We start from the raw sequence: 14,078 nt of genomic DNA, 5'->3' as shown, positions 1-14,078 counted from the left end.
ACGCTGTACTGCTTCTCTGCGTTAGAGTCCAAGTCTAACCAAGACAAGAAACATAGTACTCCTGGGTAGTGACAGAAAAACGCCAAAGAAAGAAACTGGCTGCTATCTTTGACATCGTCACCCATAAAGCATGCTTGAGAAGGGTGCCGTAACCAGCAGTCTAGCTGCCCTCAAAAGAGATGGTCGCCAGTTATCCTCTACCAGTCCCTGCGAAAGCAGAGAGAGATAGTACGAGGAAGCAGCGACTTACGATTGTGCGTAAGCAACCGGAAGTGGGGAAATCACAGTGGTCGAAGTCTGGTGTGACCGGTGACCATGAACAAAATGGCTAAAAGCCATAGTGTCCGCAGTTCAGTCTGCTTGTAGGTAATTGAATGTGAATCAAAAACCCCAAAACAGAAAACAAGACTGGTAAGCATACACGGAAAACCGTGAAGCCGACCAGTCATAAGACTCTCGAGACAAGAGATCTCAGGAAAAAACTGTAAGTTAACCTTCGCGGCCAAATCAAGAGCCTTCCTGAGTTTGGGCGAAAAACCAAAACGCGTCTGTCTAACTCTGAAAGACTGAGGGCCAGACGCGGAGATCAACGGGCAAATGCCGTAGTCATAATTGCCTGTGGCAGAAGGGTGACTGTAAAAAGAAACCCGACCTAACGGAAGTCGTCCTGACTCACCCCATCTTAGGATGAGGGTGAAGATAGAAAGAGTCGAAATCCGAAGTCACAGGAACCGGAAACGCCATATTCAAACAGCGACAGGCAGGAGACTATTGCACAGGCCAAGGCTGAGAGCCGTGATGCCCGTAGGACAGCCATTGTTCCGAAGTACCCACAGTACGCAGGTAAACGTACGAAACGAAAGTTTCGGCTGCCAAATAAGATGCTGGGCTATGAGCCCACAGCAAAGAAACCGGAACATTAGCTAACCCTCTGCCCGAAGAAGAGGACTAGCCAAACCTGAGAGAGGTGGTAAGCCACAAAGGATGACTCCTCAAACATACATTGCCAAAGACAATGCCCCCTCAGGAAAATCTGTATGTTACCTCCGAGGCCAACTCAAGCGCACCTTAAGTTTGGACGAAACACCAGAACGCGTCCGCTCGCTAGAGAAAGACAGAGTCCGACTCGGCGAAAGACAAACAAGGACCATAGTCCAGTTGCTTGTGGCAAAAAGGGTGAACGGGGTAACGTGAAGACAGAAACCCCACCCAAACGGAAATCGTCCTGCCTCATCTCCTGCATAGGAAGAGAAAAAAGGAAAGAATTGTCGCAATCCGAAGCCACAAGAACAGAGAAAGCAACTACCACCGCCGACAGGTGGAATGGCTGTTGCACAGGCTGAGGCTAAAAGCCTAGATGCCCTTAGGTCAGCCGTTGTTCCAAAAACCCTGACGTACCTACTTGACCGTCGGTGAGAGGAACAACCTCTCCGGTTAAAACCGGAAGCGCGACAGAAGAAGCAGCCCGTGGCTGAAACGACTGTTACACTGACTGAGGCCGGAAGCCAGAATGCCGGAAGGCCAGCCCTAGATCCGACCAGAAGAGATCTCGGCAGGTGCTCAAGCTGATGGACCTTGTTCGCTGTGTTAAGATCGGACTGATGCATAAGAATGTGAAAATATGCATCCGTCAGATCAATTGAAGTCGCCCGACCTCACCACTCCCACCATCCATTGGCTGTGTACAGAGACCATCCAATGAGAAAGTGCAGGGAGGGGACCCCCGCCATCACCAAAGTGGAGGGCGGAGGGGGTGAGATCGGGAGCACTTCATTGGGGGTAAGGCTTGCTGCTAGAGCTGCCCCTCCCCCTGCCCGACACTGATCTTTTCCTCGAAACTCGAGAACCAGTCAGAGACAGCCTATTGGGTGCCGGTTTAGCTTGGCCAGAGGCCTGAGCCTGCTTCTTCTGAGGAGGCTAGACCTGCTTCAACCCTTGCAGAGAGAAGTCAGAGAACTGCTGATCTCTGTTCAACTGGATCTCCTTTCTTCTGGTATCAAACACCAGATGTTCAAAAGAGATCCCTCTACCACGGGCAAAAGCTCTCAAGGTGTCTCTCTTAGTCTGCTCAGTAAACTGAGAATGCGAGAGAAACACGTCCCTCCGACACATGACTGTAAGAGCGTAGTGAAGGGAGGACCAAAAGCTGACGTCCAAATTCCTCCGAAGCAACAAGGGTGTGGTCTGGGAACACAACACCCAAGTCCCTCTAAAACCTGCTTCACCAGCAGAGGAAGAAGTTCCTGCGTTACCGGTAAAGGTGTACGCGGAAGAGCAAAGGACGACAACAAGTTCCGACCCGGCTTCGGCAAAGTGAACTTCTTACGACAAGAAGGAACAAAAGTCGAAGCCTGTGTAGCCGAAGCCAGACAAGGCTGAGCGTGTTCCGGAACTGAACAGTGAGGAACGAGCAGCAGAACCGGAACACTGGGGATAACACTTCCGGGAGGAGATGGTCTAGCCAAAACCTGCGAAAGGTGGTACACACCGAAGGTGACTCTCGAACCGGAAGTAGGAATCCTCCTCCTTCGCGGAACAGAAGTCCGACATCGCCGACTGAGCAACCGAAGCGGAAGCCGCCGAAGCCGATGTAGACTCCGAAAACTATATGGAAGTAACCTCCGCCGCAGCTTCGAGAGCAGCCAAGAGCTTCGACGGAAATCCAGAACATGTCTGATCGCTGGCTAAAGACTATACATCAGAATAGCCAAGCGAACAGACACGGACCTAAGTCACAGTTGCCAGTGGAAGACTAATGAACGGGATGACCGGAAACCGGAAACCTGTCCACCCGGAAACCGTCCTGACTCAACCCCTACTGTAAGAGGGTAAGAGTAAGAGGAGGTAACGCAACAGACAAAGCCGCACAATGCGGAAGCGAAGGTTGCGTGGACTGGGGCCGGAAGCCCGAACGCCCGTAGGCCAGTCCACGATCAACTCAGTCAAGACCGCAACGTGTACTTGCAATGGAGGACCTATGCTTCCGGTAAACCGGAAGCGCGGCGCCGGAACGGCTACCGCCCTTGCTCTGAAAACGCCAATGCCCGCGACGAGGCAAAGGTGAGGTCAGAACAGAATTGGACTGGGGCCGGAAGCCCGAGCGCCCGTAGGCCAGTCCACGGTCAACTCCAGTCAAGACCTCTGCGGGTAATGAGATTGAGGACCTTCGCTTCCGGGAAAACCCGGAAGCGCGACTACCGGAAACGGAAGCCGCCTTTGCTCTGAAACACCCGTGCATGCAATGTGAATTGGGGGAGTCAGAACAGAAGTTTGCAGGTTGTGATCCTGCACCAAAGAACTGTGTCCCAAAAGGGAGAATCCGGTAGCCTCACGAGGGCCGGTGGACCAGTTCGACTTACCGCAGTGTCAACCACGGAGGCAGAAGACAAAGAAGCAAGGAGATCCTCCCCGGAAATCGTCGCCGACGGCTATCAACGACGCCAAAAAGCGAGCGTCACCCAATGAAGGTGGGAAAACACCACCGGCAGGCGGCGTGGGACGCTGCAATTCTTCTCTCCCAAACTGCGGAACTCTGGAAATAAAGAGCTAAGCAGTATAGACACCAGAGCGCCATGCTCCGATGCCTAAAAGAGGGAAAGCAAGAAGAAAAAGAAGTCAAAGACATGCTTAACTGCCCCCAAACACATGTTCATTTGGGGCAGAATAAGTAACGGACATAACGGTATTACATGCTTAGTCCGAAACAACAACAATTACCAATGGTCTGGTAGATCCATGACATAAGCCTCGCCATGTTTTATCACTGTCAGCCAAGCTGACCCACAAAAATGCCGGCCAAACAATAAGTTAATGGAAAATTTACAAGTCAAAAACGGACAAAAAGTCAGCAACTACAACGAAATTCCTGTCAAACTAATGACCAAAAAGGAAAGAGCTTACCAACTAACAAAGCAGAAGGCAAGTACGAAGGTAATATGAGGTTTACCTCACCATTACATCGGCCTTGCCACATTTTATCGCTGTCAGCCATGCTGACTAACAAAAATGGCGGCCAAACAATCAGTTACTGAAAAATTTACAAGTCCAAAAACAGATGAAAAGTCAGCAACTACAGCAACATTCTTGTCAAAATAATGACCAAAACGGAAAGAGCTCACCAACTAACGAAGCAGAAGGCAAGTAAGACGGGTAAGTGGCCGGTGGGTGTCAAAGAAACACCAAACAGCACAGCCACGAGAGAGCCAAAAATCAACAACCTTCTCCTCAGAGCTGATTCTCCTCAGAGCTGAAAAAGTCGTATGATCTTGACCACGTGTTGAGGAGCGGTAGTGACGTAGTACACACCAATGGGAGATAACTCCCCGGGTCTGTGGTCATTACCAAGGCTCCATTTACACTTTTTGTGGTGGGGTTGCTTCCCTTTAAAATTGTTTCAGCCTTTTCAGACCTTGGCATCTCAGACTGCGTCAATGCTTTATGTGATTCGGAGTAAGAATATGTAATTTAATTTGTCTTTGGTTTCAGATGTCTTAGATACATCACATGTGTTTTTGGGTTGTTGTTTTTTGTTGCTGTTCCCCCTTCTTGGGGGGTTTTGAAAATTGAAGAGATCAAGAAATAAGTGTTCAAATCAAGCATTCATGATTTTAATTTATGGTGGGAAGTTTCAATGCATGATTTCATCATGTCCAAGTTTCTCCCAAGCCCATATGAATCAACAGAAATTGAATCATTGCTGGTATACGTTTCTGTTATAACCCTGTATATATCACTTCAACAGAAAGAGTGTAAACGTTCAAAATTCTACACAGCTTTGCTGATTCCAGAGCTGCACAATTACATTTTATATCAGTTCAAAAGACAAATATAATATGTACATATCAGGCTGTAACGTGTACATACATGACTGTAGCAATGTAGTAGTACTAAAAAAAAGTAGAATATATTGCAATAAAAAATGTTTTGGTAATTTTGTGTGTATGTTTGGGTATGCTTGTGTATGCAAATGGTGTGTGTGTATGCAAATGGTGTGTGTGTGTATGCAAAAGGTGTATATATGTGCGCGCATCAGTAAATGACCAAGGGACAGATGACACACACATAAAACTACATGCATTGTGTAGTACATCTCTCAGCAAGCTAATACCCCTGTCAATCAACCCAAACCCTGAATAATTCCCTGTTAAAATATCACTGACCATCTATAGTACTCACACACACAGCGACTCAGAGAGAAACACACTCACACACACACCAAACACACACTCACACAGTGCATTTGTTGTGACCATACCTTGAAGATTTGAAGAAGCTGCCAGCAGGTTTAGGCGACTCCGTAACCTTCTTGGTGTCTTTCTTTTCATCCTTTTCTTCTGCCTTCTCCTTGCTTGGGGTAGCTTTCCGTGGAGCTAAAGAGAATAAAAATAAAACTTTACTGGATCTTCTTGGAGCTGAATAGAATTAACAGAATTCATGAAACTTTACTGTACAGATAGATTTTCTTGGAGTTAAATAGAGTGACAAGAAATTTGACTGTACCTCTGAACTTTGTTAAGAAATTCCACTGAAACCCATACCAGATTTGATTCATTTTACCAAAGGACACTTCTTCAACGTGAATAAACTGTAAAAGAACCCCATTCAGAGCTGGTAAACTGTGTTCGTGATGAACTTTCCATGAAGCAATGCCTTATTCTACATGTATGCAGCAGCTCTGAGTCCACATAACAATATGACAATGATAAGAAATAATTGTGTCGTTTGTACTGGTTCTGGAAGAGTTGCGCTCCTAACAGTGAGGCATACAACATGCCACCTATCAGTATCAGTGAAGACAAATAATGAACTCTATTTTTATTTACGTTTTCTGATCCTAGAATAGCCTCCCTTGCTCCTATATCCGTTTGTTTCGGTTTGTGAATCGTTACATCAATAGTTCTGATGTGTATGTTATGCAATCTCTGCTCGGCATGATGCCCCTTTCTTTTGAAGATACAGTGGTACTGGCGATGAAAGGACACCCTTGGGACCAGCCAAAAGTGTCCCTACATTGCAGGTGTCCTTTCATGACAGGTATACTTTGGTAGAGATAATATAAAAAGGGACAAGAGAAGATGTCCTTTTAAGGGAGGTGTTCTCTCACGAGAGGGTCCACACATTGCAGGTACTGCTGTATGCGATGGCCTACAGTGAGTACTCGGCACACAATTTTCCCAAACTCACATGACATCAAGCAAAACTATCAGTGCAGACCAGCTAGCATTGTTGTAACAAATCGTGAGATCCGATGAGTGTGCATATTTTTTTTAAAGAAAATGGACTTATATCTGAAGACACTGCATAACATATATACATCGGAGCTACTTATTCACTGTGATCGCTTGTCTTCACTGGCCGGAAGCATGCATGTCGTTGTTTGTCTCACCGTCAGGGGGCGCAACTTTTCCACAGTGCATACAAAATCTTGAAAAGTTCTTGATGAAAAGTGTCTATTGTGGATTGCGCTCACCAAAAAAACTGCTGACAGGAACAGCCTTCTTTTTCTCTTCTGTGGTTTCTTTTTTATCTGCAGCATTCTTTTGCTCCTCCCCCTTTTCCTCTTTGTCTACCTCCTCCTTTTCCCCATCATCTGTCTTCTCCTTCTTCACTGCTTTCTTTTCTTCTGCTGAATGATAAAACATAAAAGAACCTTTAAAACATTCGAAGCGTCCACATTTTTATTAACAGAAGCAATGGCTGAATTCTAAAATAAGACAAAAATAAACAAACATACTAACGGAGGGCATCAGTATGCTCATCAGTATGCGAGTGTAACATGATATACACTACACAGTATACACTAAAGTAATCTATGCGATAATACATAAACTATGTTTTTTTTCCTGACTTCAAAGGCATATCGAAGTAAAAACATAAGAAAAGGAAAACAAATGCAAAACAAAATCATTTCCTGCAATTGTCTTAGGATTCCATCACACAGAAACAGATAATCTGCTGAGGAAAAGTCTGTTAGACCATAGACCATTTATCCTGGACCGCCAACTAGCTCTTTCTCCGCTCTTTCTCTCTATTACGAGGTAGCACCTCTCGCATTTAGGAACCTACGCTTACATGGCCTTTCAGAAATCAGGGGGATGTCATATCTGGTGTCGATTGTAAACATGGACGAAGTTGCCGAGGTAAGTTCTGAAAATGCTAAAATAAACTCAGCAAAAGTGCATATGGAACATGTTTTTCGATGAGTTTTGTTGTTTAGTTTGGAGTTTTGGAAAATCCAGTTCATGGTCACCTCCATTGTCACAAATAACTGGAGCGTGCTTTCTTTTCACTGTCTTCGAATCACTGGCCTTTCAAACCGGACGTCACGCGCCCCTGAAAGTCGAGTCGTAATTAATCTCGAAGGGTCACGTGAAGAGTTGGCGGTCCAGGCTATTTGGTCTATGGTTAGACTTAGAATGTCCTTTAGACAACTAGACACTCTCATCATCAAGAAGCTACAACAATACCTGGTTTCTTGGGTGTTTTGGATTTTGACTTGGCTGGTGTTTTGGATTTTGCCTTGGCTGGTGTTTTGGATTTTGCCTTGGCTGTCTTTTTCTCATCTGGTTTTGTTTCTGGTTGGGTCACTTCCTGTGAACAGAATGTATTTGTCAGCAAACAAAATCGGCATGACCTACACCCTCCCCCCACCTCCCAATTCAATTCAAAAGGAGAAACATATCAAAATTAAAGCAGAAACGCATTTGTTTCTGCAGTGCTTTAAAGATGTCCATGTGGGAATGTGTAAGTGGGCGTAGTCGAATGTCCATGTAGGAATGTGTAAGTGGAGCATAAGAATGCCCATGTGTGAATGTGGAAGTGGAGCGTATAAGAATGTGTAAGTGGAGCGTGGTCGAATGTCCATGTGTGAATGGGTAAGTTGAGCGTATAAGAATGTCCATGTGTGCGATGTGTAAGTGAGACATGGATGTGTTCATGACTGAATGCGTAAGCACAATGCAAGGAATGGCCAGAGAGGTATGTGGGAGGTGTGTTTATAACCTGCCCTGTTATATAGTGCTATATGTCTTATGTAAAAACAATGTCCTGTTTGTATCATTGTTATGTACCACGCCTGAATTTCTCTATGAGATAATAAAGTATTCTTATTCTTATTCTTATTAATCACTGCATTGCCTACTTTCAAATGGCATTTTTAGGATGGAAAACATTTTTATCTTTGATGTAAATTTTTGTTGAAGTTAACTAAGTCTACAATAAAGCATATGGTATTAGAAAAAACGATATTTCATTTTCATCATTTCTGTGTATATAAAAAAAAATGACATTTTAAAAAAGAACAAGTTAAACCAGTCCCAAATGATAATCAACACACATGAACCCACATCCACTCCACACACAAAAAAAGAGAATAAAACACATACCAGTGAACAGAAAAATCACACTTCATACACACACACAAGTTACAACCACTATGAAAACAAGGAACAGATACCTCTTCCACATCCATAGGTTCTTCCTCATCTTCCTTCTCCTCTGTTTTGATTGCAGCATTTTCTTCTGCACTTTCCTTTACATCCTCATCTTCATCGCTTTTGGCAGGACTGTCAGCAGCCTTGTTTTCTGTCTTTTCTGATACTAAAGCTTTTGCTGCCTCCAGATCTTTTAACTTCTTTGCTGGGTCATCTCCCTTTACACTTTTTCGAGCTGAAATGAAAACTGAAGGTAACTATCAGCCAAGTAGACTTATTCAATTCAATTCAATATAACTTTTATATCTGAATGCAAAACAAATAGTAATGGTAAATTTCAATAGTAAATTTTCATATGATTAATATACTTACCCAATTCTCATAAATGCATTGACTTCAATCTCACATGCTAGATGTCGAAAAACTACTCAAATTACCTGCCCTTGTAAGGGTGGTAACCAAGCTAAAAACAGACGCCATAGCCGTTGCTATGACCCGTTCCACCTGGTTACCCACAACCCACCGCGCACCACGTGAGCGCCGGCATCCGGAATAATCATTCGAGACTTCTCAAAATCCCGTAGGAAATTAAGAAGCGGGGATGGATGGAAGGGTATTAACTATGAGAATTGGGTAAGTTTTTTAATCAAATGAAAATTTACTATTGAAATTTTCCATTAAATTACATATTCTTACCTCAATTCTCATAAATGCAGATTGCTCCTAAAGGCGGAGGGAACTTACTTACGTCCCTGAGAGAACCTGTCCTGCAGAAACTAACGAGGGCAAGGAAATGGCCCCATCAAGTCAAGAGCAGGAGATGTCCAGGAGGTAAAAAATTAATGAACACGTCATCAGACCTCCAATGAGCTGTTGGCAAAACTTCGCATAGGCGACAGGAACACCACCAGCGAGAGAAGGAGAAGAACCCCAGGCTCTGGACTCCAGAACACCTGTAAAGGAACAGAGGGAGGACTGAACGCCACCCCCCCCCCCCTTTGTGTTCAATTGGCAACCACTCATAGGACTGTCCTATGAAAGTAGCAACACCTCTTGTGAGCGTCAATTAAGAGAAGCCTCTTTCACCTATAGGTTAAAGAGATAAGAACATGAGCTTTTGGCTCTTAGTTCCAATTGACTGAGCGCAAGTTAAAAAGGATTTTAAAACTCTAACCAGACAGTTAGAAAATCCAAATCGCCCGGAGCGAGAATCCTCCCGAGAGGAGGGAATTAAACACCAGAGGAGATTGACCAGGTTTCTGATTCAAGGAAATCCGGCCGAAAAGCCGTGAAAAAACGGAACTATTACGTTCCAAGGCTACATCCTCCGATAAACCCCAATAACGCATGGGTCTCACTGCCCAGAGTAAGAGTAACAAAGTCCTATGCGTTATACAAGGGTACGCCTCTAAACCTCTTAAAACAAGGTCCTTTGATCATGCCCGCAAAAGTGCCATGAACATCAGAAGAGAGGCCTATTTGTTTCAAAGTAGCTGAGATAGCCGAGACGCCGGAACCTCAGAGACGAGGCCAAGCTGCCCAGAGCCAATAAGAAACAGAGGTGATTAACCACCTGGATTGAGAGAGGGGCGCTAAGGAGTTGCACCCCCGCTCTATACACCAATTGGTCAAGAAGGCCAATGAGGGGCATACACAGAGAAAGTGGAGGACCTGTGTGCTTCATGCACCCAGACCAGAGTCAAAACTCACGATCTGTAACACAAACAGCACAACCTCCAGCCCTGTATGCAGATGGCCCAACCCGTGTGCAAGTCCTGAGAGGTCCTGCTGAGCGAGTCGGCCAGATTATAGAGCCGGCCGGGGAGAAATTCGCCTGAGATATTGATTTAGTGTGCTTAAAGGAACCAAATCAGAATCCCGTCAACTCTGTCTGACAGGGAGCGAGAACTTGCTCCTCCTTGCTAGTCCACATAGACAGCAACAAAAGTATTGTCCGTATGCAACCGGACATGCCTGTATATAGCCAAAGAGAAAGGCTAGTAGACTGAGAGCTACTGCTCCTAACTCCAGGCCATTGAGATGCCCAAGGAGTTGAGTCTACATCCACAGCCCCAAGACTGTGATTGCCAATGTAGGCTCCCCATCCGGACAGAGACGCATCCCTGAAGCGGTCTAAATCCGGGGGGGAACAAAGCTAGGGAAAACGCCCTGAGCTATCCAATTGGATTCCAGCCACCTACTTGCGTGGAGGAACCCACCCTGGAGGAGGACCCTCTTGTCCCAGACCTGAGAGGCCGAGTCCCAAAGAAACTTGAGGAAAGACTAGAGGGCCAGCATAGCCATCGATTCCATCTGACCGAGGATCAAAGTTAAGGACCTCGCAGAGGTCTGCTCTCGTGCCAGCCTGGCAGTGATAAGAGCCTAAAGCCTCTCTATTCTCTCCTGCGAAGGACGAACCTTGTGTCGAACCAGTGTCGAACGGCATGCCTGGGTAAAAAACCTGGGATGGGGACAGCTCGGATTTTGCCTGGTTTACTGAGAATGACAGGCAAAGAGCCTGGTTCAACACCATCTGAAAGTGCCGCTGGCAAGCTAATTGACTCTGATAAAAGATCAACAAGTCACCGAGGTCGCCCAGAGACGAATAGCTCTCTGTCTGATCAGAACACCGGACTGAATGCCCACCATGGTAATAACTCATGGACAGCAACAGCCCGAAGGGCAGAGCCCTGAACTGAACAAACCTGGTGACCCCAGCAGAAACAGAGCCATTTCCTGTCTGCAGGACGCAAAAGGAAGGCTCGTGTGAGAGCACAGAGGAAAAACTCAGCCAAAGCTGATAACCCTAGACCATGCCGTCCCACCTCCTCCGGAGAGGAGAGCGAGGAGTCACTGAACGAAACACCCACTTTGTGACCGGGAGCGCATCAATGCGCTGCTACTTGTCTATGAAAGAAGGGCAAGACTGAGGCTTCCAAGTAGGTTTTAACAAAACCCCGAAAAAAAAACCTGTCCCTTGCTTCCTGTAACCGGTGTGAAATCAAACCTTGTAAAAGAAGGAGATCACACCTGGTGAAGACAGTGTGGGCATAGAACATCACTGACGAACTCATCTGCTCAGTGATGACCCTAGCCAGAGCTGCAAGCAGCATGGCTACAGCCCTATCCGAGGCATCCTCCCTAAACCGAAACGAGTCCAGGGAGGTTATGATGGCTCGTATGAGAGCACAGAGGAGAGTCTCAGCAAAAGCAGATAACTCTAGACCATGCCGTCCCACCTCCTCCAGAGCGGAGAGGGAGGAGTAACATCACGAAACCCCATGTTCCCTGTGGTCTATTTGTGGAGCCAAGAGACTAGTTCCGGCGGAGCGGGAAAACTAGCCCTTAGCAACGAAAATGTCTGGATCAGATTCTGAGACTTGACATTCCAACCTATCTTCTTCCACACTAAAAGTGAGAACGAAGCAGCCTGAAACCCAGATGCCAGCCACTGGCTAGCAGAAGGAGGAGCTGGACCATGCGCATGAAGCAGCGGGAAAGGTGTAGGCTGAAGACCACTACCCTGAGGTGCAGGTCAAGCCAAGAGCTGCGACATGTGGTAGGCAATCACCGGAGACTCGGCAAATCGAAACGATTGCGAGTAAGCCCGCGTAGACCCAAAGTCATCGGCGGAAGAGGGAGGAAGAGAGACACCCTGCTCTGAATCCACCACCCCTTCCGGGAAAAAGTAAGCTGCCACAGCAGCCGCATTTTGCATAGCGAGCCTACAAGCAGTAGGCAGCGCTACACACTCTCCCTCCTCCACCGAGGAGTCCGAATCCCGACCAGCAGTTGTGTCAAAACACAAAGGAGGGGAGATGGGGAAGGCAGCGCACTAAAACTCCTGCTGATAACACCGCCAAGAGTGAGAGTGAAAAGCGTGATCTGTCTCTGCCTGCCAACCCAAACCGCCCACCTGACCCGAGGGGGGAGAGGGGTTGGTAGTTGGCACAGCGCCCTGCCGAGAAGGAGGAAGAGTGGGGGTACGAGACAAAGCCAAGCCCGGCCAGCCGTACTCCACCCGCTGTGCGAGAGAAGCATCCCAGTGCTGAGAACCAGTCTGTCTGGTTTGAGCCACGCCGCGCCCCGGGTGGGGAGGGGGGTGGTTTGTCACGGCAGTAACCCCTGGAGGGGGGGAAGACTGAATGAGAGACGCAACCGTAAACGGCCGTCCCCCACTCGTCCACCTGCTGACGTCCTGTAGCCCCACCGCTCACCCACCCCGAGGAGGGGGGGGGGGGTGACGGATGCTGGCTGAGGACAATGACCACTGGCAAGGTGATACTGTAGTCCGAGTCCCCACAATCCATTGTGTCAGAACACAAAGAATGGGAGACTGGAGAGTTAAGAGCATGTTCTGTCTCCGCCTGCCACCGCCACCGCTCACATACCCCAAGGGGGTAGCGGGGTAGGCAGCCGGCACAGAACCCTGCCGAGAACAAAGCAGAGCAAAGCTCATTGTTCCCCAACCGCTGTGCGAGAGACTGGCCCCAGCCGCCAAAACCGGTCTGACCAGTTTGAGCCAACCCGCGACGAGTGCAGGCAGCTAACACAGGAGGGGTATGTAACGTAGCCTGGAAAGGCCGTACGTCCCGGTCCAGCTGTGCTGACTGGCTTGAGCCACGCCGCGCCCCAGATGGGGAGGGGGGTGGCTCGTCACAGCAGTAAACCCCTGGAGGGGGGAGAGACGGGGTGAGAGACGCAACCTAAAAGGGCCGACCCCCACCCGTCCACCTGCTGACGCCCTGTAGCCCCACCGCCCACCCACCCCCTCGGGTGGGGGGGGGGGGGGGCGGTTGCCGGCCGAGGACAATAGCGGTATAGACTGAGAAGACAGTCCAACAGCGCCCACCCGATCCTGCCCGGCGGGCGGGAAAGGGTGGGCCACTGATACAGCCCCCTGCCCCCATTGAGGCAGAGTGGGAACAAGCCCAGGCTGTGACTTACCATGCCCCCCCACTCCCCCTTCCAAACGGTAAGGGGGCTGCATGCTCGCTCAGCTGTGCTAAAAGCAAGGAGAGCGGGCAGAGACAGGCGGAGAGCAGGCCCCCTCTCCCTACGGAGAGAGTGCTCGTGAACAACCCAGTACTACCAGAGGAAGAAAGGGCTGAACCGAACTGGCCATTTGCACCAGACCACGGTGTGAAGCAGCAAGCCCCCCCCCCCATCCCCCCCAAAAGGAGGGGCTGCATAACACACTGAGAAAAACCAGAGGTAGTCAGAGTGGTCAAAGGCAGGTAGGGAGCCGTGAACAACCCAGTGCCACCAGAGACAGAAAGGGCTGAACTGAACTGGCCATTTGCACCAGACCACGGCGCGAAGCTGAAGTAGTAGGGCTGCCAAGGAGTACGCCAGCAGACGTCGCCTAGGCCAAAGGGCCCCCTCCAGCCAGCAAGGAAGTGTCCGCCACAGAGGGCAGGAGTCGGGAACCGCCGATCGTGCCTGAAACTGCTTAGAAATGAAAACACATATTTCATCGTTAAGCCCACCGAAAGTGGGAGACACTGACTGGTTCTCCTTACGAGGAGATGCGGGCTGGGGAGAAAAAACGAAACCTTATCCGCCTGAATAGCTACTACAAAAGAAGTACTACAGCAGTCCCTGCAATGTACGGCCCCCGGCGTGAGCGGACACCTGACATGTACG

At 48.1% G+C, this 14,078-nt stretch overlaps 1 protein-coding gene across 2 annotated transcripts in view; it reads right to left on the bottom strand.

Moving 5' to 3' along the window:
- The window catches only part of LOC138959964 (DNA ligase 1-like), an 87,000-nt gene that overhangs the window by 54,512 nt on the left and 18,410 nt on the right, over positions 1-14,078 (bottom strand). Inside the window, exons 5-8 of one of the 2 annotated variants that reach the window (XM_070331665.1) lie at positions 8,456-8,667; positions 7,467-7,590; positions 6,470-6,625; positions 5,255-5,369 (exon numbers count right to left, since the gene is read on the bottom strand). In XM_070331665.1, the coding sequence (XP_070187766.1) occupies positions 5,255-5,369; positions 6,470-6,625; positions 7,467-7,590; positions 8,456-8,667 (607 nt within the window). The remainder of the gene's footprint in view (positions 1-5,254; positions 5,370-6,469; positions 6,626-7,466; positions 7,591-8,455; positions 8,668-14,078) is intronic. The other variant, XM_070331666.1, reaches the window with a different exon arrangement.

This window comes from Littorina saxatilis, linkage group LG2 (assembly GCF_037325665.1).
Source record: "Littorina saxatilis isolate snail1 linkage group LG2, US_GU_Lsax_2.0, whole genome shotgun sequence".
NCBI lineage: Eukaryota > Metazoa > Mollusca > Gastropoda > Littorinimorpha > Littorinidae > Littorina > Littorina saxatilis.
Note: the sequence above shows the minus strand (reverse complement) of the source record. Positions and strands in the feature narration are given on the sequence as shown.